The sequence below is a fragment of the Manis javanica genome, chromosome 4 (assembly GCF_040802235.1).
Source record: "Manis javanica isolate MJ-LG chromosome 4, MJ_LKY, whole genome shotgun sequence".
Classification (NCBI taxonomy): domain Eukaryota; kingdom Metazoa; phylum Chordata; class Mammalia; order Pholidota; family Manidae; genus Manis; species Manis javanica.
In genome coordinates, this window is record NC_133159.1 from 161,184,839 (window position 1) to 161,208,706 (window position 23,868).

The 23,868-nt window shown below is 40.3% G+C and overlaps 1 protein-coding gene across 7 annotated transcripts in view; it reads right to left on the bottom strand.

The window, feature by feature from the left end:
- Window positions 1-23,868, bottom strand: part of STAT5B (signal transducer and activator of transcription 5B) — a 67,267-nt gene that overhangs the window by 14,596 nt on the left and 28,803 nt on the right. For 5 of the 7 annotated variants that reach the window (XM_073235605.1, XM_073235607.1, XM_073235603.1 and 2 more), the window contains exons 2-7: window positions 8,281-8,418; window positions 5,592-5,748; window positions 4,349-4,438; window positions 3,342-3,516; window positions 486-616; window positions 73-224 (exon numbers count right to left, since the gene is read on the bottom strand). In XM_073235605.1, coding sequence (XP_073091706.1) covers window positions 73-224; window positions 486-616; window positions 3,342-3,516; window positions 4,349-4,438; window positions 5,592-5,748; window positions 8,281-8,408 — 833 coding nt within the window. In that variant the 5' untranslated portion in view covers window positions 8,409-8,418. Of the gene's footprint in view, window positions 1-72; window positions 225-485; window positions 617-3,341; window positions 3,517-4,348; window positions 4,439-5,591; window positions 5,749-8,280; window positions 8,419-21,727; window positions 21,748-23,868 lie in introns of those variants that run through there. The other 2 variants (XM_073235608.1, XM_073235609.1) reach the window with 2 other exon arrangements.

Sequence of the window (23,868 nt, forward strand, 5' to 3'; positions counted from 1 at the left end):
GCCGCTGCACGGGTACACGCAGGGGGCAGACCAAGCCCTGCCCACCCTGCCCTGCAGCCCCGCACCCATTACCAGGACTGTAGCACGTCCAGGCTGCCCTCGGGGGGCCCTCCGTTCCCCGCCAGCTGCTGCCGCCGCTTCCACTGGATCAGTTCGTCATCAAGAATGATGGTCTGTTGCTTCCGCAGCAGCTGCAGGGTCTTCTGGTGCTTCTCGGCCAGATCCTGAGGGAGTGGGGGCACAGCAGGCCCTCTGGGCTCTCAGGCAACTATCTGCAGGGCGTCACTTGGAGGGCAGGTCCAGGATGAGGCTCCCTCACGAGCCCTCACTTCCCTGGCCTGTGCTGCCTCACAGGCAACACCCCCACCCCCGAGAGGAGGCTCTGGCCTCCTGCTCTCCTGGGGCTCTATCCCCTCTCAGGTTCCCAGATGGCTGGGGATGTGGCCATCCCTGCCTGGGAGGAAAGGGACGCACAGCCCACTCACCACGCGGTACTGCTGCAGCGTCTGAGCCTCGCGCTGCAGCCAGGCCTCCAGGGACACCTGCTTCTGCTGGAGGGCCGTCTCCCGGCTCAGACGCTCCTGGGGGTTCAGCTGGGCCAGCTGGGCAAACTGAGCTAGAGGAGGGGATGGGACACCCACGGTCATGGTCCCCCAGCTCCCAGCAGGAAGCCCAGAGGAACCACACTCTTCTGTTCTGAAGGCAAGACGCCCACAGGGACACATCTGACCAAAAGCAAGTCGGGTCCTAATGCCCATGGACAGGCGGGCTTCTGGCCCTGGCCTCCCGATTCTGAGCTCCCCTCTAGGGAGCAGGGAGATGGAAGCTTGGGGTACAGCTGAGGAGTCTCCCCTCCCACCCCAACCCACACAGATGGCCTCCCAGCACTCCCCATGCCACGTGGGGGTCTGGCTGGGCCACACAGCCTTGTCTGAAGTGTGTCCTTGGTGCTTACTACTTGGGTGATCATGGGTAAATCACTTCCCTTCCCTGGGCCTCTGCCTCAGTTTCCCCATGTGTAAAACACAGGAATCACGGCCCCTGCCTCACTGGACTGCTGTGAGGATTAAATAAGTGGTGACATAGGAAATGCTCAAGACTTTCTGGCACGTGGAAGCCCTGGGAGACAGTTAGTCCTTGGTGGTTAATGGGGTACAGGGTGGGTTAAAGGGTAATGGAGGCAAGCAGCTGCTCAGCCCCAATGTCACAGGGCCAAGCCTCATGGGGAAGGACCCTGCTCTGCTGGCTGTGTCCTCTCCCAAAGTACAGCGGCCTCTCCTGGGGGAGAAGGAGTTTCTCTGGGTGCTGAAAGGTGCCTAACACGTTTGTCCAGGTGGCTCACCCAGAGCTTTGATGACCAATAGGAAGACAGAGAGAAACTGAGAGGGTGTGTGTCCAGGGCCCACTGGGGACACCAAAGCAGCAAGATTCTCTCAGAAAAGCAAGGGTGGAGGGAGGTGACTTGTTAGGAATCTCATCAAAGAGAGAAAAAGGGAATCAGTGAGGCCTATCTCTTTCAAATATCTACTATGAAATTCTTCAGACAAGGGAAGGTAGAAAGAATGGTTCAAGAACAGCTGTTTATCAATAACCTAGCTTGAGATCCCACATTTCCACAGTCAGAGCCACCTGGACACCCTCCTCTGCTTGCAAACCCATCCATCCACTATCCTGAATGCTGGGATTATTAGGCTCTGCCAATAACCTTCTGGAACAGCGTCCTTACTTAGGTGAGTCAAGAAGATGTGAGCACTAGCATGTCTCGGTCGAGTTCCTGGCTCCTGAGGGCCATGTCACACTGACCTAGGCCCTGCCCCATGGACGCACAAGCTGGGAAAGATTAAGCAACTCTCGACAGTCAGGAAAAACCCAGAAATAAAAGAGAATTTAGAATTTAAGTTCCAATCTCACTGCACGGGACTGAGCAGGAAGAGTCCTGTCCGGGCACTGAACACAGCAGAGTAAGCTGGACGTCCACCTTGGCAATCTTGCCACCCCACAGGGAGGTGGTGGTGATCCCAACACCTGGGCCCAGCTTCCCTCGGCAAGTGTCCCACTTAGGCCTCTCCTGGCAATTTGCAGAAGCTTCTGGGAAGGAGGCCAGGAGATGTGAGGCAATCGTCTGCTCCACTGGAGGGAGCTGAGCCTTCCCTTGCACAAACAGATCAATAGTCTGAGTGTCTGATGGGTGAGCTCGATAAATGAGACTGAACTGACACTACCATGATGGGTACGAACCCAAACCAGAATCCAAACCCAAATCCATATGTAGGGAACAGAAAACCCAAGAATAGGATTGGAAGTACTGTCAACCAGTCCAAGGCCTTGGGTAGAACTAAGAGCCTGAAAATCTCCTATTCTCTAACCTAGGAAGAGGGCCATTCTTTCTCTGGGGTCAGTCTGGGATGGATTCAGATGAAGGAAGACAAGCTAGAACCATCCCACCAACACTCAGTCAATACCTACTATGATTTAGGCAATGTGTTGGCCTTGGAGTACACAGGTATAAAACACAGTCTCCTCTCAATTTATATTCTCGCGGGAAGATAGAGTTAATAAGCAGTATCAACATAGTTACAAGATCGAGCCCACATGCATGGTATTTCAGGAGCATGTGATATGTGCATGCATGTGTGTTTGTATGGCTGGGCAGTCCTACAAAGGATTTTCTGAGATCCTGAACTTGGCAGGCACGCAGGGAGAGGAAACTATCAAAAGTCACACCGGCAACCCCCTACAAGGTCAACAGGGGGTGCTGGTGGGGCTCCACAGCCTCAAGACTGTGTCTGAAGTTCTCTGTACCCAAGGACCAGTAGGCATTTACCCAGGAGGGAAGCCTTTATCTACAAGGACTAATTGAGGTGCAGTAGTGTGCTCTAACCCAGGATGGCCTCTCTGAATAACTGCACAGAACACCACTAATAGCTGGTCACCACAAATACAACCCTTACTCCTTCTATTGTTCCTGCTTAGGGAATTTAACATCTCAGTAAAGCAGCATTTATAAAAGGACTACTATACATCCAAGTATTATCTGGTCTGTTTACTAGGCTGTGAGCTCATTCTCACAGAACACAGTGTGTTCCCTAGCCGACCAGGCTCTCCCCAGGTGGGCAGCCTGAGGGAGACCCCACACTCTTCAAAGGCAAGCACTTGTATTCTCTCCTTCCTAAGCCTGACCCTCCCAGCAAGCGGTGCAGTACAAATGTTCCTGCTACTCTAGGGAGAGCTCAGTGCCTGTCAATTGGAAGAAAACTGGTATCTTCCAATACGACCTGAGCCTCCTTCCAGTCCTCACTCCTGTCCTCCAGACACGCCCAGCCCACGCTGCCGGGCCTCACCCTGGATCCTCAGGCTCTCTTGATACTGGATGATGAAGTACTCTTGAGTCTGCTGCAGCTTCTTCAGTTCATTCTCTGTGTCCTGCGTGACCAGTCGCAGCTCCTCAAATGTCTGGTTGATCTGAAGGTGTTTCTGGGACATGGTGTCAGCAAGACTCCCAGCAGGAGAAGTGCCCTGAGACAGATCAGAGGGGGAGTGCAGGCGGCGGTGAGCTGGGCAGGGAGGACCGCAGAGAACCTCAGGCCCTGAGCCCAGGGAAAGCGGTGCTTCTGCAGATGCAGACTATGGCCTCTTCACACAGCCCAGCAGGAGCTGCTGAGGATCTGGCCGCCACCAGAGCATCCCGAACAGGGGCCATCTAAACTCTCTTTGGAGAGGCTGGAATTCAACACACCCCAGGAGGTACCTGGGTTTTCCTACTAATGAAGATGACCCCTCATTCCACGTGCATTCATTGACCCAATGCCACAGAGCAGCAGGTGCTGGGGACCAGAGGGGAGTAAGGCTGTGGGAGCACACATCATCTGGGTCCTCACTCAAGACCTTCTCGTGAGTGAGGGGAGAGGGCAGGCCGAGCCTCTCACAGGTGGCACCCTGGAGAGCCCAAAATGAAGACACAGGAGAGGCATCCACAAGGCTGCCCTGGATCCAGTTATTCAAGTGACCTCATCTGATCTATTGCTTCAACACCTGGCTGAGAGGGGGCTAAGCAGAAGTTTTTCTAAGTAATATCACCTGCACACAAGCATGCCTTTACTGAAAAATTATTTGATTGAAGGTAAATTACTTGGCACTTGTTTACATTGTTTTGTGGCTACAATCTCATCAAGGTTATAAATCAGCTAAGAGCAGAGACCAATCGACCATTTCTTTTGTGAACCTTAGGACAATGCTCTGTTTACAGAGACACCAGCAGATGTACATTGAGTCATCTTGACAAAACTGGTCCAGAGATGGGCAGGAAAGGGCCTCCCAGCTCCTCTCCCCACACCCACGGGACACTCACGTTGTTGGCTTCACGGACCAGCCTCTGTTCGTTGTACAGAATGTGCCGGATGCAGCGGACCAGCTCCATGGGGCAGCGGTCATATGTGTTCTGAAAGAATCCAACGGCAGATAGCACCTGTTCCACCCCCTGCAAAGGGCCTAACCCTAGCTCGGAACAGAGGGTAAGGTCATATGATAGAGGAGGCTGCTGGAGACACGATGGTGTAATCACGAGGAATGCTGTGTCTACAATACCAATGCAGGTGAGGAAAAGCACACTTCAGGAAACCCATGTACAGGAACAAGGTAAGAGAACAAGGTAAGATTATTTTATTTCTTGTATCCTAATTTGCCTAAAGTGCTAGGGAGTCATTACTGAAAATAGGAAAAATTTCAAAAAGGCCACCTCAGAGAAGAAACTGGATGCCACCTGGACTGGGTAATCAAAAGCACCACCAGCCATGACTGGATGTCCCCAGATGTGACACACGAGAAAGGACACAACATCCTTTTTTATGGTTCTGATCAGGGGTGTATAACCTAAATCTAATCATGAGGAACCTTCACACAAACCCAAAGTGAAGTACATTCTATCTTTTTTTTTATCTTTAAAAATAGAGGGGCTGAAGTATTTGAAAATGTCAATGTAATGAAAGACAAAGAAGGTTGAGAAACAGTTCCAGATTAAATAGATATAATATGTGTGATAGGTGATCTCGGGCTGGATCCTAGACTGGAGGGAAAAAAACAGGACAAAACAAAAATACAGATATAAGATTACTCGGAAGTGTTGTGTCAATGTTAGATGTACTGCAGTTGACAACTGTGACTAAGGAACTATCACCACAGTTGCAGCTGTGGGCTAACTATGGCAGAGAAGGTCTGTGTTCTTAGAAACTGCACATGGGAGTACTGAGGGGCAAAGGGGCAGGAGGTAGGCAACTTGCTCTCAAGTGGTGACAAATGTGTGTGTGTGGAGAGAGAATACGATAAAGCACATGTTAACCACAGGTGAATCTCGACATATGTAGGGGTTCTCTGCGTCCATCTTGCACCTTTCTGTAAATGTGATACTATTTTCAAATAAAAAGTTTAAAGAAAGACAGCTAGAACCACAAAACCAAACAACAAGAGCTGTATACACATAACACATAACTCAACAACCCTGGCGTGAAGAAGAGAGAGAAGATCTCTACAGGTCATACTAAATGAAGGAAGAGTCCCTCTTGGAAGAGTTCAGCATGGCCGATGTTCACACGCACCTGGAGCTGCGTGGCATAGTGCCCCAGCTTGATCTTCAGTAAGAACCCATCTTCCCCCACCTGGTGCTCCGCCTTCTTCTGCAGCTCCTGCACTAGGCCCTCCAGGAGCTGGGTGGCCTTAATGTTCTCCTGTGGATTATCAAGATCTATTGAGTCCCTAGGGGAAAAAAATTACATACATATGTATACATACATGCACATGAGCCTGTATAAAAATGCAGCCTCAATGTATTGCACCTTTTCTTTTGCTAAAGTGATTTTTTCACAATGCTCACTGCAAATTTTAGGAAATGGCCCAATTCAAATTGACTAGATGCCTACTTTAATCTATTCCTAATCCACTAATTACCTTAGTGGACTATATAGTATATAGTATATTTTCTTTTCTTTTCTTTTTTTTTTTTTTTACAGGATACTGCCCTTTCTCCTTCCTCTTGCTGACTTGCTCTGGTGCTTATGCTATCTGCTTCTAGAAATGAAGGGAAAAGGAAAGTGCTTTGTGTACTCTGAAGGAAATAAGGACTCCGATAATTTCCTATTCATAGTTACCCACTCAAGGGTGTAAGGAGGCAGAAGGTCAAGAATGTTCTACATGTTTTTTCCAGCTTTGACTAGTTCTAAGTGCAGCTAATTTCACAGAAAGTATTTCTTAAGTAAAGACAGGTGCAACATTTATTGCAACATTTATTTCTAAGGAGCCCTGGAAATGAGATATTAAGAAAGAAGATGCCTGTATGTCAGACATTTATATCACTAGTTGAAGATTTGGGACCTGTAGGCAATGCTAACTCTTCCAGCGAACCAGAGAAACCACTCTACTAACTTTATTAATTCAGAGCCATTTAACCAGTGACAGAGGTTCCTTCTTTTTCCTTCCTTCTTCCCTTCCTTCCTTCCTTCCCTCCCTCCTCTCTCCAACCCCCCACCCCCACTCTCTTTTTTTTAACAATTTAGGCAACAATTGCCACTGGGCAGTACTAAATTACTTAACTCAGCTAGCTGAAGAAACCAAACAGCTGTCAGATTGAAATAACATTCAATTCCTGCTGACTGGGTCTGCAGCCAAACAAGAGATCTAGTGGTAGCTAAAAGGCACTGTCATTTCTAAACCCCTGAAGTCAGTTAGTAACTAATTTCAACAAAGGGACAAACAAGTGTACCCAAACACTGATAAGGTACTTCATCAAATAATACACACAAACTGCACTTTGAGGAGGCAGTACAGGAGACAAATTTTAAATATGTATGCACTAAATAAAATGTGCATTAAATAAAAGCCTGGGAGGGATGAAGGGTAGCCCTGGCACCTCCGTTTCAACTGGTAATAATGTTCCTCATGTGAGGAACCCACTCTTGAGAAGATCTAGTCTCTGAACAAAACTCATGGAATCAAGTACTGGCTCTGGTATTTGGGTCTCTGCTAAAAAAAAACACAAAACTTTCTTAGCTTAAACATGAAGGACTAAAGATTTTTTATTAAAATCTTTATATTCTTAAGAAAACCAAAACTAAATAAACTAAATAAAAACCAGGTTTTCCTTAATATCAACACAAGCGTTTTACATTCATTAAGAAGACTATATAGGAAATCTACTAAATGAACTTTGAAACCAACAGAAGCTTCCTACAAGGGTTTTTTCTGAGCCCTCCAAATGATTAAAACAGAAAAGCAAAAGAAATGGAAATGGAAAAGCACTGAGCAAGGGGCAGCTGACATGCTCACATTTAGGTCGTTTTTTTTCCCTCACTTCATTACCTGAGGCTGAGAGTTTTTAATTGCCTAGCAAATTGCCTTCCTTTGGTGCTTTCTGTTTCTGAACAGAAATCTGGTACTAACGCCTGACTGCAGTTACTCCAAGGTAACACTGCTGACAGGTATACAGCACCTTTCTACAGCAGCATAAAGGCTGGCAAATGGATCCCACCCCTGCCATGATGATGGAGGCCTTAAGTGTCCGATGAATATGTCAGGTCAGACTGACAGACCAGTAACCAACCAACATGCTTATTATGCTCCCGGGCCCCCAGCAGAGCAGCTGACAGCCTGCTGCCTTGTGTGCAATAATGCTGTTCATTAGAAAGCTTTGCTGTCAGTCTACTGCATTGTACTAATTCTGAAAGAAGTTAAAAACTTTACCTCTGAGTATATAAAAATTAATTTTTATTTAACAAACTGCCACTAAGATGTAATTACTGTTAATATTTTGGTGTACTGTATTGCTTTTTAGTCTTTATGTGTATATATGCTACATACAAATAAAAAAAACACCAGTGTCTCCATTGTTAAATTTGTTAACAATACATTTTATTAAATTATATGCATACCTTATCTGCTCAATGAAGTACTAAATTCTTTGTGGATAAGGGCTTTAATTTTTTCATATGAACTCTAGTACCCATAACACTGCTAGACATCCTATAGGCATTCAACATGTGTTTGCTAATTTTTTTTATTACCAGCAATAGTCTAATACTTTTAGCCAGGATTTACTATTAAAAGGAACAAATCCTACTTTAAAAATCCCAAGAGTTATTACATCTCCCTAAAATCTAAGATGGGGTTAAATACCTTTCAAGGATCACCTTTTATTTTTTTAAACACACAACTTTCAAAGTCTCTATCATGTTATCTTCCCAATCAATATATGCTGTGCTTCACAAACTATGATGGAAAAAGCTGTTCACTTACCATGCCTGACTTTCAATCCATTGGGATAAATAATGCCGCACCTCAATGGGGAAATGCTGACCATATAATGCTTGCATTTGATGAAGGGCATCGCCTTGGAGCTGCTGGGCTTGTATCCACACAGCCATGGTTTACAATCTGTTAAACAAACAATCAGAGTTTGGGTGGGTTTTTCTCCTTCCTCTTTTAAATCCACTAGAGTAAATTTTCATTCAGTTATAAGAGCTAGAGAGAAATATTTTAAGCCCTTTTTAGTAGACTAAAGATCAGTATTCTTGAACCTAACTTAGCTTTAAAGTGTTTTAAAAATACAGACATTCAGTGTGGCCACAGAAAGGTATATATAACTGTGTCTAAGAACCTTTCACTATCAAATGTGCCAAAGTCCTATAAGCAGAAGTACAAAGCCAGCATTAGGGGAAGAACTGCCTACAGCTTTGATATCACAGACATATTCTCTAATTTCTGAAGCCACAGTAAACAGTATTTCACTCAGTGAAATAAGCCAGGCAGAGAAAGACAAGTGCCAAATGATTTTCCTCATTTGTGGAGTATAATAACGAAGCAAAACTGAAGGAACATAATGGCAGCAGACTCAGAGACTCCAAGAAGGGACTAGTGGTTACCAAAGGGGACTGGGGTGGGAGGGCAGGTGGGAGGGAAGGAGAAGGGGACTGAGGGGTATTAGGTTTAGTACACATGATGTGGGGGGTCATTGGGAAGACAGCGTAGCACAGAGAAGGCAAATAGTGAATCTGTGGCATCTTACTACACTGATGGACAGTGACTGCAATGGGGTATGGGTGGGGACTTGATAATATGGGTAAATGTAATAACCACATTGTTTTTTCATGTGAAACCTTCATGAGAGTGTTTATTAGTAATACCTTAATTAAAAAAAACAGTATTTCAACAGTAGTGATAAATAGTACAGACTTTTTTTAATCACTCATTTTAGATTTGCTATTTTGACTTTTAAGAAATGCAATAAACATATTGCCATTTTGAAAAGATCCAGTAAAAGAAAAGTAAAAATATGTAAAGCATGGATTGAACCCTATGTACTATTACTAGTTACCTAAGCAGCAAAGCTCTGCACACAAAGGGCACAGATTTATGTGGAAAAATACCCCAAGGTTCACCATCTGAGTTACTGCTAAGGAATTTATGAAGCAATGTTCTGTTAGGTTATAGCATTTAAAAATCTTTCAGACATAAAAACAATACATTCCAAAAGAGTTAGAAACAAGAACCATTATATTCCAGTAGCTGGTAGGTTTTTTAAGACATGCTCTTGGCTGCTCCCTCTCTCTGGGGGCAGCCATTTTCTCTTGCAGATAATAAAATCTCTTGTGTGGGAAAACCAAAGGAAAAAAAAAAACATGCTCTTGATTTCAGAAAACTGGTTTTAAAAAATTACCATGATGATTAGGCTTGGGGTGGATTAATGATTGTGAGCATTGACTTCCCTATACAGAATTTTATTGTTTTAACAACCATTTGATCAATAAATATGAGAGATGCCCTCTCAAAAAAAAAAAATTACCATGATGCCTTCTCAGACTCACCTGAGGACTTTTAATGCATTTGGCAGAAACTCTCTAGATTAACCATACGGTCTGCAGCAACATTACTCTCACATATACAGAGGTGCTACAACTGTCCTGCTCAGATCCGTCCATGGTGTCAGGCAGAGCTACCCTGAAGCCCATCCAAAATGATCTGGCTACTGATTTGCACCATTCTAAGAACCATGCTACAGTCAGGGTTTGGTCAGCTGGATCTTGACTTCATTGAATACCAGAGATACACATCTGTGTTAGGAAACAAAAATCCCTTCTCTGTTCGTTGTAGTTGTCTAATCACGTAACACTGAACTATTTATGGGACAGGTCAGTTAGCCAACAATGAGGTGTGGGGTGGGTGCCAGTTACCTATTTTAGACTTGTGCGATGCTATAGAACACTTGAGTGGTATATAATTTTATTTAGGGCTTTTGGGCATTAAGGCTGTGATCACTGTAAGATCACCCAAGACATAAAATTTCAATAGCAGAGTTTACTAGGAGAAAGACTTGGATAAAAGAGCTCTCTCCAAAAGCAATTCCACATTATAATCAAACATCTGGAAGACATTTACTTGTATGGTATGATTTTTAATCAAATGAATCATACCCCAAGAGTTTGGAAAATTGGGAGAGATAACAAAGCATGTATTTTAGGAATAAAAGGTAAAGGGATAGGCAGATGGATGAAGGTGCTTAGGCATTAAAGTATATGGAAGAATGGTAAAGGCATGAAGAAAAGTATTCAGGTATTAACCTGTTTTAGTAGTGAAGAACTGGAAAGAAGCAGAATCTCATCATAGCTCTCTTAATGAAAATGTGAATGAGATCAACAGATACAAACATCCTGCATCCTGCATTCACTAACTGAATTGACCCAAGAGACAAAAGGAAAACTAGGGGAAAACATTTATCTCTTCGGAGACCCCTTCTCAGTCCACCTAAATAAAACAGTACTTCAGCCACTCTCCATCCTCACAAGCTGCTTTATTTTTCTTCATATCATCCTCACATTTATCATATATTTGTTTACCATCTTACCACTACGGTGAAATTACCACAAACACAATGACTGTATTTTGTTCACTGCTCTTTCTCTTGGGTCTACATAATGCCTGGTATATAAGCATTCAGTAAATTTCTTTCTGTTGTATTAATAAATGTGTACACACAATTTGGTCACATCTATCAGCTCTTCTTTAAGCTGTTATGTAAAAAGGTATCAGTATGAAATACCAAGGCAAGAAAATGAACCAGATTTTATAATTTGGTTGAGTCTATATTAAGAGCGTCCATTTGTTCCTTAATAACATGTGCCACAATTTGTAATTCCTTTTTGTTAATTTGTTTTTATCTGTCTTCCCTGCTTGCATAGTAAGGAGTCAAACGTATTTGCTGAGCAAATAAATATGTACCAAATATTTGGTGGGTATTTCACATGTCCTGCAGGCTAAGCTTATTTACAGGAATCTATTATTGTTTTAAGAAAGAATACTACGGTGATATGCCACATGCACAGTGGTACTATATAAGTGTCATATTTATTTTGTCTTGTTTTAAATTAGTCCTTAGTTTTTTATCAAAGAGTACAGTGCTGAGCACTTAGAATTTGTCACAATATTTGTTATGGTTCTAAATATGAACATAATATTTTATGACATTTTTTTAAAATGCCACCTGAAGAATAACAGATGGTAAATCTAAGGAGGTAACACCGTATTTTGGTAAATACAATAAACTTTAATTTCACTGTATAAAAATGCTTTGATAGAGCAGGAAAGTAGATTTTGCCTACCAGTAGTCAAAAAATGTAAAATGAAGTACACTAAATAGTACAGATCTTATTTTACTTTTTAACTAAGAATTATATACATATGGAATATGAGGTGACTTACTGAGATTACTATGTTATAATTTAAAATACTCTGTTTAGAACAAAACCACTCCCTGTCCTCAACTGTATCAATTACACCTAGAATCTAAGTAGTGCTTTTCTCCATATATGTGTCAAAATTCTTCACACCCCTGATGAGGCTGTGCCTGCTATCAACTGATTCCCAGTCCTTTCTCACCAGTGTTTATCCTGCCATCAAATGCCACTCCACATATGCAGTGACTGCACCTGCGCTCTCTGAAGCTTATTTACAGGCAGCTCCGTCTTCAATGCATGATGTTCTCACAAGGGAAGTGGTTTGTATCTTTGGTAAATCATCACAGGGGCTTCTCTAAAGACTGGGAAATAGATTCACAATCTTATTTTTAGCCAAAGATGGGAACTATTTGAGCTTTGCTTAGTTGTACTCTGAGTGTTCATAAGCACTCCAAACCACCTCACCCAGCCTTGGATGCAAAATATATACTTTCCAAAAGCATACGGTATGTACATCGACCTTAAATATCTGGATATATCCTAGGAGTCCCAAATAAGGTGGACCCTCAGGCGCTTGTTAAAAAAATTTTCAAAGTCTAGTAACTCATAATTTTATAGGCTTATTGGAAAAGCATAAGAAAACGAATGTCCACTAACATACACATATGAGGTGAGTGAGTGGGATTTAGGGGTAATTTTGTCTCAACAATAAATGCCTTTTTATTAGATGCTTTCCCTTTTAAAAGTAAAATATAAACCTTCAACATTGTGGCCAAGGTCTTGCCATAGCTGAATGGTGGTGGAGGAGGAGCATAGGGTGCCAGTGCGTATATGCTTGACTGAGTGAATGAATTCCAGCTCAGGTGTGTGCAGGGATTTGCTTTGCTCGACTCATGGGTATGATTCAAAGCATTTTATAGTTCCTATTCTCAATCCCACCATAACCACCGTCCCATCCCATCCATCCCATCCTATCTTGTCCTAGCCCATCCCATCCTCCCATGCCAAAGTTTACAATGGGGTTAAAGGTCTGGAGGTAATGGTGAACTCACCTAAATAGAGGTCAACAAAACTTAGCCTCTTAAACTTCTCTGTGCCTCAGTTTCCTTATTGGTAAAATGGGAACAATAAAACTCACATCCCTCAAGGGGTTGTTGTAAGAATGAGTTAATATGTGTAAATGCTTAACACCCCGTGCCTGGCTCATCCCAAGTGCTCAATATTATTCTGACTTTTCCAAACTTAAACTAACAGAGGTGGCTTCCTTCTCCCCATCTTCCAATTTTAATTCACTTCAATAAACTACCTTTCCAAAGTCAGTCCCTCACAAAGACTCTTGCTACCCTTCTCCTTAACCAATATCCTACAGTATAAGCTGTACCTCCTTTTTAAAAGATGGTAGTCCCACTAGTAGTTACCAAAGGGGAGGGGTGGGGGAGGACGGGTGGGGAGGGAGGAGGGGATTGTGGGGTATAATGATTGGTGCACAGGTGTGTGTGGGGTCACGGGGAAGACAGTGTAGCACAGAGAAGACAAATAGGGACTCTGTGGCATCTTACTACACTGATGGGCATTGACTGCAATGGGGTATAGGGGGGACTCGATAATAAGGGTGAATGTAATAATCACATTGTTTTTCTTGTGAAACCTTCATAAAAGTGTATATCATTCAAGTACAGTTGGAAAATATCCATCATATCATAGATAAATTTTCACAAATGCCTAGGGTGCCTAAATGGTTTTCTTGGCTTCACTGGAGATGGCTGGTAATTATAGATTTGCTTTGTTTATGTCACCGTATTCCTATTATGTTAATATGTGTGTGCAAATTAGTTAGTAGTTTAAAACCTATACATACTTAAGGTACTATACAAGAAGATATGTCAAAGAAATAATCAATCCTCCCAAGTTTCCTTCATATGCTACATCTATAGCTTTTCTTCTTCCTTCCTAATTACAAACCTTAAATAGAATTCGTGCCTCATATCGAATTTACCGAGTATCATAATTCCTCCAGGTGGTAAAGATACCTCGAGACAAGTGCTGGGCATAGAAGCCACAGGGCATAAATCTGCAAAGAAGTAAAAAGCTAACCTTTGCAAACAATATGGCTTCTCTCTCACTTACCAACTTTACATTTCCCTGTATGGCCCCGGAAGATGACTGGTTAGCCAGAGACGGGTAAGATTCCTCAAGGGAGGAACAACCTAAGACAGGCACAGTCGCAGGGGGGCCATCAGGTGAGAATTTGGGGATCAACAGAGGTGAGGCTCAGTACCTCACCCCCCCTGCTTTGAGAGAAATCTTCTGCATCCGTGGATGTCTTGCTGCCCTTGTCTAGCCTGGATTAATACTTAGTCCATAGGCACACACCTGATCATCTGATCATCTACATTTGCCTTCTTACAGCACTAAACTATGTTTTCTACCTTTATCTTGCATCTACCTACCACTTCAGCATTTTATTAAAAATAAAAATAATAATAATAATAGGAGAAATGTGGGATCAACATATAAATCAAGTACAAAAATCAAATGAATATTCATATTTGACCTGATGGTTTATAGGTCATATTGCATGATCAAAACCGAAAGTTTCTGTGATGAATGCCCTTGTACTGTTCACCATGTAAGAATTTATTCACTCTGTAAGAATTCGTTCACCATGTAAGAACTTGTTCGTTATGCTTCAGAAGATTGGAGACTGACGAGAATTAGGCTTGAGATGGATTAATGATTGTACATTGAGCATTGACCCCCCTATACTGAATTTTATTGTTGTTAACAACCATTTGATCAATAAATATGAGAGATGCCCTCTCAAAAAAAAAAAAAAGTGTATATCAATGATACCTTAATAATAAAAATAAAGGATGTCAGTCCCATTTCTTAATCAATTTCACTAGCACCTCTGAATGAGAGAACCAGGAATTGTGCAGGGTGGTGTAACAAGAGCAACACTGTCATAAGTATGCTAAACTAAAAAAAAAAAAAAAACTCAAGAGGAAAAAGAAAGCACTCTTCAGGCAGAGACGACTAAGCCAGCAGGGAGCTGGACCTTCCCCCCATTCCTTCCAAGAACATAACTGTGTTCCACTAATTATAGTATGAATTACTAGCAACAAATATTTTGATTCAGCTAGTAAAATAAATTTCAGAAGATTGCAAAATGAATTAAAGTAACATTTATTAGAGTTATTGTCCACCATCTAGATCCATCATTTTCATTTACTATTATTTACTGAACACTTACTATATTATTTATAACAAAAGTGCTTTTATGAGTCTACTTATTTAATCCTCATAAAAACCCTACAAGGTAGGCACTATTATTAGCCCCACTTTAAAAATGAGGAAATTGAGGATCAACAAATTAAACAGGATTATAAAAGGGTGTAGCAACTTTGGAAAACAACCTGGCAGTTCAAAAAATTAAATATGGAATTATTGTATGACCCAGCAGTTCCACTCCTAGGTCTCTGCCTAAGACAGCTGAAAACATATGCCCACAAAAATTTATACACAAATGTTCATAGCAGCATTATTTATAACAGCCCCAAAGTGGAAACAACCCAAATGTCCATCAATGGATGAATGGATAATATAGATATGAATGGAAAAATAAAATGGGACATTATTCAGACATAAAAAAGAACAAAGGACTGACACATGCTCCATTGTGGATGAACTGTGAAAACATGCTAAATTTATAAAAGAAACCAGACACAAAACATCATATGCTGTAAATTCCATTTATATGAAATGTCCAGAATAGGCAAACCCATAGGCCAAAGTAGACTGGTGGTTGCCAAGGGCTGAGGTAAGTGAGAATGACTTATAATAGGTCTGGGTTTCTTTTTGGGATGACACGTGTGCCAGGTCCCACACTACTGAAGGGCACCACCTGGACTTGATCTGGGCAGTCTGGCCACAGAGCCTATACTTTTTATCACTACACCATGCTGCCTTTGTCCTGACAACTTGTGCTCACTTGTCACATTATATTTTGTACTTTTCTGTATGTTTGTTATATACCATAATTTAATGAAAGAAAAAGAGTAAGAAATAAGAATAAGAAACTTAATACTGCAAGGCTCAGATATGGGCAGTCTTGGGCTGGTCGGCAGGTGAAGCAGAAGGTATATAAACTCTGCTTCTGATCTAAAAAGTATTGAGGCAAGGAACCAGGATTCAACACTGTTAGTTATATCAGCACCATTTAATGACTAAAGGACTTTGGATAGAATATAAAGAGCAAGTTCCCTGATTGTGTTTGTTGCTTTACTGTTAATACCAACATTGTTACATGTATGCAGTGCTGGTGGTTACCGATAGGAGGAATGTGGAGGAACAGAAAAATATTAAATAGTGGAAATAAAGGACTAAGACTTTGTTCATATTAAAACTGGCCTAACATCAAGTAGGAAGGTTAAAATAAAACTACTGCATCTAGAAGTAGGTCAATACCAGAGCCATCTGCTCTTAAAAAAAACATTCTAAACACTACTTTATAAGCAATCAGGAAGGCAATTCTCTAGCAAAATCAGATTATTAAACATATGTATGGGAAGAGAACAGAAAGAATAGAAGTATTTGGCTCACAAAGAAACAAAAAAGGAAAAATTTGCCCAGGCCAACATAGAGATGAAAATATTCTAGGAAGACAATCAGTCATAAATCTTTACTTCACAGCAAAATCACTACATACTACTTTGAGAGGAAGAGGGAAGGAGGGAAAAAGGGGGTATGGAAGGTAGAGAGAAGACGAGGGAGGGAGGAAAGGGCAGGAGAGAAGGAAGGAGAGTGGAAGGAGGGAGGAGGGATATTTATAAAGATCAAGTCTTAATGGTTATCATATATTTAAAACTTCACCTATAATGTATATAATTGATGAATCACTAAATTGTATACCTGAAACCAATATAATACTGCATATAAACTTTATTTCAATAAAAACAGCTTATAATTATTAAAAAAGACCTAATGGAACCTAAAAAGAAAAATAAATAAAACTCCCACCTAAATATAAGCTAAAAACACACCATCTCAAATATAGTGTGGCCTCAAACAAGGATCAGCTGAGCTGCTAAAACCATTAAGTGAAACTTGCTGGGGAACAGGACATTCACACAGCCTCAAAGTACTACCTCACGTATTAGTTATTATTCACAAAGAGGAAAAGGTACATTTTCAGTGAAAAAAGCTGGCAGACAACACCTTAACCAAGTAATCAGATATCCCTCATCACGGGACAAGCCGATGTGCCTTCTTGATGTGATGCTCTGAAAGGAACACACAAACCCAGTGCTTTACTTCTGCTTATGGAGAAACAGTCAGACAAATCCAAATTGTGAGGCTCTTAGGAAAGACAGAAAAATGTGGAACTGCTCTCAAGAGATGTGATAACCACCCAGAGCATCACTAAAAAAAAAGCAAAAACAAAAATAAAACCATCTCTCTCAAACACATTACTGGGGAAATTTAAAATTTAAATCTTAATTTTAATTTAAATATGGCTATATATTGGATATTACTGTATCAATGTTAAATTTCTTGAGAGGGATAATGGCCTTGACGTTATAGAGGAGACTCAGGTATTTAAGGGTAAAAGGTCATGATGTCTGCAACTTACTTCCAAAGGAGAGAAGGAGGAACGTGGTGGTGAAAGGGAGGGTGATAGAGCAAATATAACAACTGTTAACAATTAGTCTAGGCAAAGTGTGAATGAGTGTTCATAGTTCTGTTCTTCCAACTTCTCAGTAACTCAGAATTTTTTCAAAATAAAACCTAAGGGCAAAAAGGACAAAAAGGACAAAAAAAATGCAATGGGAGTAGCATTGCATTCTGAAATTGTCCCTGGCAGTATGTAAAAATATGGACTCTTCAGACTTTGTGCTGCAGCCAGTAGGTCTCTGTCACCCAAACCAGGCTCCCTATTGCCATGCTGGCCCACAGCTCAAATGTTCATGCATTATCATTATCTGTGTCAAAATCCATTAAGCAACTTGAACAAACCATTTGGGAAGAAGCTACATCAATACCATTTTCCAGATAACTAAAAACATTTGCTGTAGTCCACAAATAATCCATCTGCATTATGGAAGAGTAAGAAACAATCTGAGACTGTCATGTCACCCTATGTCAGTCTCAGAATTTCTAATGAAGGTTTATAGCTGTACCCATTTTATACTGTTAATCAAGACCTACTCATCTTAGAATATGTCTCTTATACAATTCGAATCCTTTAGTTCAGGAAGGAAAAATTCCTCAGCCACTACAACATACTGAGTTTCTGTACCATTGAGATGAAAGATAATCCCTTCCCTCTTGCTCTGAATTTTTTTTAAAGGCATGTTATTCATAAATACATGTACGTCCTCAATGTCTTCCTCATTAAAGTTCACAACCTCCCTCTTACCATTGAGAATGACAGTGTCAACTTCCCACGTAGCAAAATTTGCTTTGAAAAATACCTTTGCATTAGGTCAATTCCCAGGGACAACCACTGGTAGTATAACACGAAATAGTGAGAAACTGGAAATAACCTATATGCCCAACATAGGAAAATGGTTAGGTTATAGCAAAATCTAATGGAATATTGGGCAATGATTTAAATGAAATACAAAGGCATTTTTAAGCATGAGGCCATGTAGATACATTTTTTTAAAGTATAAATAAAAGGATGTTAAGTGAAAAGTGTACTCAAGATGTATGTATGCTAGATGGCAAATATCAGAGAAAGGACAAAGAACTATAAACAGATACACTTAGGTGAAGAAGTTCTGAAACAATTTTTTTGGTAAAGTTTTTTGACTTATTAAATTGTGTTGAACACATAAAATTTGAAAAGCAAATTTTATAATCATGAGCAGTTGGTGCTACTCACTATCCCACAGGAGCCAAGCTAAAGGGACAAGCAGAAGACACAGGAAGAAATACTTCTCAACATAACAGTATCTGGGTTTTGATACTTTCTTACCAATTAGGTAGTCCTGACTTAAGGAGGGCATAGAATAGTAAATATTCAGACTTATAAAATGTGTTTTTAAAGAAATGCAATTCTATCACTTTCAAATATAGAGCAACTTAATGTGTTTTCAGTCATTCAAGACTATTAATTGCTAAGATTAATTTGTAATTTTGACATCTGTTTATTTAATATTTTACTTAAACCCTTCATCAAAATGCCTTGAATTCAACAACTGTTCATATTATTCTCTTATTTAAAAAACCCTTCTTTTAGAAGTAGTATAAAAATAAAATGGCACAAAAATATATTTTGAAGGCTTTTTTTAAAGTCCAGAAGAAACAAAAATTGCATTTGTGGAGAATAGATGAAAAAAATATTAACAAAATTTTGGTAGTTTTGAACTTGTGTGATGAACCTATGGAAATTCATTATATACTATTCTCTTTTATTTTGTGTGTGTTTGAAAATGTTCATACCAAAAAGCTCAGAATGCCAAGAGGAAGGAAAAAAAAAAGGTAAACTAGAACTTAGACCAGGTTGAAGATGAGTGATCTCAGAGATAGTGGAATGTGAATTTAGGAGGTTTTATTGTGATTTCTAAAAGAAACACAGAAAATAGAAAAGAAAAAAAAAAGGTATAGGGTATTGGGGAAGCCATTATTTCAAGAGGAGAAATACATACTTAGGTTCCTGTTTGGCTTTTTTTTTTTTTCATCTTTGATATGACTAAATCATTGTCCCTCAAACTTGTACCAACTGTGAACAGAATGAAATACACAGAAAATCACCCAAGAATTCCTTTTCAAACACTACACTTCCCTTACCCCTAATGACACACCTCAACACAGCTGGCCTAGGTGAAGGCCCTTGATAGTTCAAGGGTAACAACTGAAGGCCTCTAGAAGACTACAGTCACGAGATCAGATCTCAAAGCCTTAGCCATTGGTTCCTAACTTTGCTCCAGGACCAATAGAACTGAGGAATATCTTCCTGTTTTATTATCTACTTGTTTTGTGCCATGAACCTATACCTAAAGCCAAAGCAAGCTTTGTACTCCCTCTGGGATTCTTTACTATCTCAGGAAGGATGAACAGATCAGACCAGTTTCCAAGAGCAGAAAAGCAGCACTGGCAATCTTGCTAAGGAAGCCCCGGGATAATTCTCTCTAGGTTACTCCCTATGCCTTTTATGTACATCTACACTAATGCTCACCCAACAATCTTTACTACCAATAGTAAATCTAGGAAAAAGACCAATAAAACACTGGAAAAGCACATCTATCCTCTGACCCCAAACTAAATGCTGAGGAATATGGTATTTTGCCCCCTCTTTTCAGGGAGCTGTGTCCTCTTCATTTACCAATAATCATAATCGGCTTTATTTTTGCTTACAAACAGTTACTTGAATATAAATACTTTCAAAACACAAAATTAAAAATGAACCTTATTATGTGTTGGGTAAAACCATGGGAAACTAAAATCTCTTCTTTTAAGAGAAAAATGGCTCATCAGCTAGTTCCTTGGATATTCCATTTGTGAAGCCTGGCTGTAGCTTTCGGATGATCATGCCAATGTGTGCCATATAATGCTCACTATGTTTAAAACAAATCCTGCAGAAAAGGTGGGTCCAACAATGGCTAGCAGGTGTGTTAAGAAGCTAATACTAATTCTGAGGTGAAATGACATTTAAATAAGATCTCGTGTCTTAGAAAATCAAAATGTTTAGCTTCTCAGGTAAAAAGGTTATCCAGTATAAGAAATAATATTGCTATCAGGATGTCTAACATTAAGATGAATTAAAATTGTGCACAAATTTACCAAGGGAGAGGGCGAGTGGGGAGGGAGGGAGGAGACTGAGGGGTATTATGACTGGCACACATGGTGTGGGGTAGATCATGGGGAAGACAGTGTAGCACAGAGAAGATAAGTAGTGACTCTGTGGCATCTTACTACACTGATGGACAGTGACTGCAATGGGGTATGGGGGGGCTCGATAATATGGGTGAATGTAGTAACCACATTGCTTTTCATGTGAAACCTTCATGAGAGTGTATATATCAATAATACCTTAATTTAAAAAACTGTGCACAAATTGTCCACATTTACCACAGCATTAACCCTGGGACTTTGCAATAAAATATAACTACTTTTGCTAAAACAAATTGCTTTTTCTAGAAATGGATTCTTTCCACTATATATCTAGTAGGATATTGACACACAACTTGGCATTGTGAACTTGAGTGCATGTTCCACAACACACAACAGATGCAATGGAAGACTCCCACCTCTTAACTAACAAGACATAAGTCAGGATAACAGCAGAACCCTTCTGTGTATGTTCTTTCACAGGCTACACTGTTACAGGAAGAAGTAAAGAGCAGCGATTTCCTTCCAAAAGGTCAGCTGCCTCACACAGACCAAACAGAAAGCAGTTAACTCTAGCCAACTTCCCCTCCTACTTCTGCAGCTAGTACGCAACAGCATTTCGTTTCCAGTAAAGCTCCAAAGAAAAACAAAGCAACTGTGAGACGCAGAACCTATGCAATCTAAAGTGTCTCACTTGACTAAATTAAAGACAATAAGATCACGTGAAGCAACACTTTTTAAACAGCAGTGGAACTATTAAGAACTACCAGACTTAATGGGGACTTAAATATGAGGAAAAGGATAGAATTGGAACTATCTTAGACTTCACATTAATGCTCCAGAAGTCTCTACCTAAAAATAAAATGGTATTTTGGCTATAATAAATGTGACAACATATCAGATCCCTAGCTGATGGATATAAAAATAAATTGTAGCTTTCCCCTTCTCAAACTAAAGTAAAATCAGTCATCCAAAACGCTAAGGCACTGGCTGGGTTCAACGCTGACAATTAGTGAGACCACATATACCGTGATTATATAGTTTCTTAGATTAGAAATGGAGAGCATACAAACAACTGAAAAAAAAAAAAAAAAAGGAAAAGGACAGAAAATATTATTTTAAATATTCTTTAGGTAGTAACCCCGAATAATTACATAACACTACTGAAGACCTCCCACCTGCAAAGGAACAAGAAGAGCATTGTCTCAGGTAGCTTCTTTAAATTAAGCGAGCATCTATGCATTCCATCTTCCCAGAGGCACCAAAATCAGATCCTTTAGAGTATAAAAGTGAAGGAAGGAAAAATGAAAACCAGATCAGTTCCTGGCTTAGCTGTCTACACACAACTTCCAATAAAGTGTGACGGGTCCATGGGCAGGGCTCCGACAGCATGTCATACGGCTCTGTTTGGTTTCTAACTTGTTAGTTTCAGGTTGTGGTGGCAACAGAGACACAAGGCTTTTGGTGAGACAAGCTCTTGTTCTAAAGATTCTAGGCTTTGATGATGGAGAATATGTAACCCACTCTGAGAGTACCTTGTTTGAAATGAAGACAGTTCGGGGGTCAAGGGAAAACATACTAATTTTTGTTATATATACTCCATTAACTACCCCTAATGGTAGAAACTGCTTCATGCCGGAAACAAAATAAACTATTAAATTTCCAAGCCTTTCCTGCTTAATTTAATCATCAAACTTTTAATTAACATTAATGGATGGGAAAGAAGGAAAAGAGAATACTGGCAGTAGTAGTAATAACAAACATTTGAAGAGTTCTTGCTCTGTCATGTGCTGCTATATGCACTTTATACATGCAGTCCTTTAATCCTCTTGACAAACCTATGTACAGTTACCACCCCCATTCTATAGATGAAGAAACAGACTTAAGAATAAGGAAATTTGCCCAAAGTCCTGCAGTGACTAAGAGAAGGGGCTGGGGTCAGCACCTAAGCTGTTCACCTAAGTTCTCAACTCCAGTGCTTTAATTACTAAAAACCTTCACCTACCAAATAAGTTATTCCTGACAATCACATACCTGTGGTTTAAGACTGCTTTATGATAAAGGCTACAAAGTGAATTAACACAAAGTGTAACTCACACATACAAAAATTTATTTGGCAATCCAAAATGCTTTAAATGGGACTCCCTTTCCTAAAGGTCAGAAAACTTTAAGATGACAAACCTTCAAACACAACCAGAGGAAGTCATATCAGTGGTCTGGTAGTTTACCTTCACTCTTTTAAATCAATCAGAAATCAGCTAAAAGCTTTAGATTGTAAAAGGGGGTGAGAGGAGAATACCAAGAACTGTTCTGGGGTGGGTAACTTTCCAATGAGGCCAAAACCTAGATCCTGGCCACTTGTGGTCAGAATTAGCACTGTGACATTTCCTATAAGCAGAATGGTTACATTTGTTATAGTTGTTCCCAAATTCCTTCTTCCTGTCCATCAGATACATTATCTATCACCAATGTTTACCAGAGATCATCCTCAACTCAGGTTTTCTGATAGCAGAAAACATTTCTCATTAAAGAGACAATATCATGAAAACAAATGAGACAACAACTTGTGAAATGTTCTAGTGGGTAATATAGGATAACAAGATACTGAAGTCAGTTTTCTCTATAACTGTTTAATTATGATTATACCAATAACTAAACATCAACTTACCTAATGCCAATGTGCATATGAAGTTACAGACAAGGTATAAACAATAAATTTCTGTGATAACTGATAAACTCTAATGTGACAAATGTACAAATAACTATGCTACTGTACACAGTGCACATTAAATATTTGCTGAATGTTAGGAGATCATCTGGGTTCACCAAGCCACGGCAGTAAGAAACAGCAGCATTTGATGTGGATGACAATGTCGGAACTTACCAGTGTTGTGCAACGTGTCAAGGAGAAATTTGGGACAAGGACACCTGGCAATTACATACCCACTACAAAAGGTGCCTCATACAATCTTTTACACGTTAAGCTGAAAAAAAAAAAAAGTATCCAAGATACTTGTAACCTACGCCTTTCATCATTTTGATCATCCTGTTTTTTAAAATATGGAATAGTTTTCCTCTCTAGAATTAGAATTTACCCTACATTCCAGGCATAAGCAGCAAAGCAATTTTGTGTAATCTGTTGCTCAACTACTGGATTGTAAATTATCCCAAGGTAGGAACCATGTCGCATTTTAGTACTCAACACTGTACTTCATACGAGGTAGATATTCAATAACTGTGTTAAATTAAATATAATTTTGGTAGACCTCCATGTTACAAAAACAACCTAAATTGGGGGAAATGGATGGTAGGTTAGTTA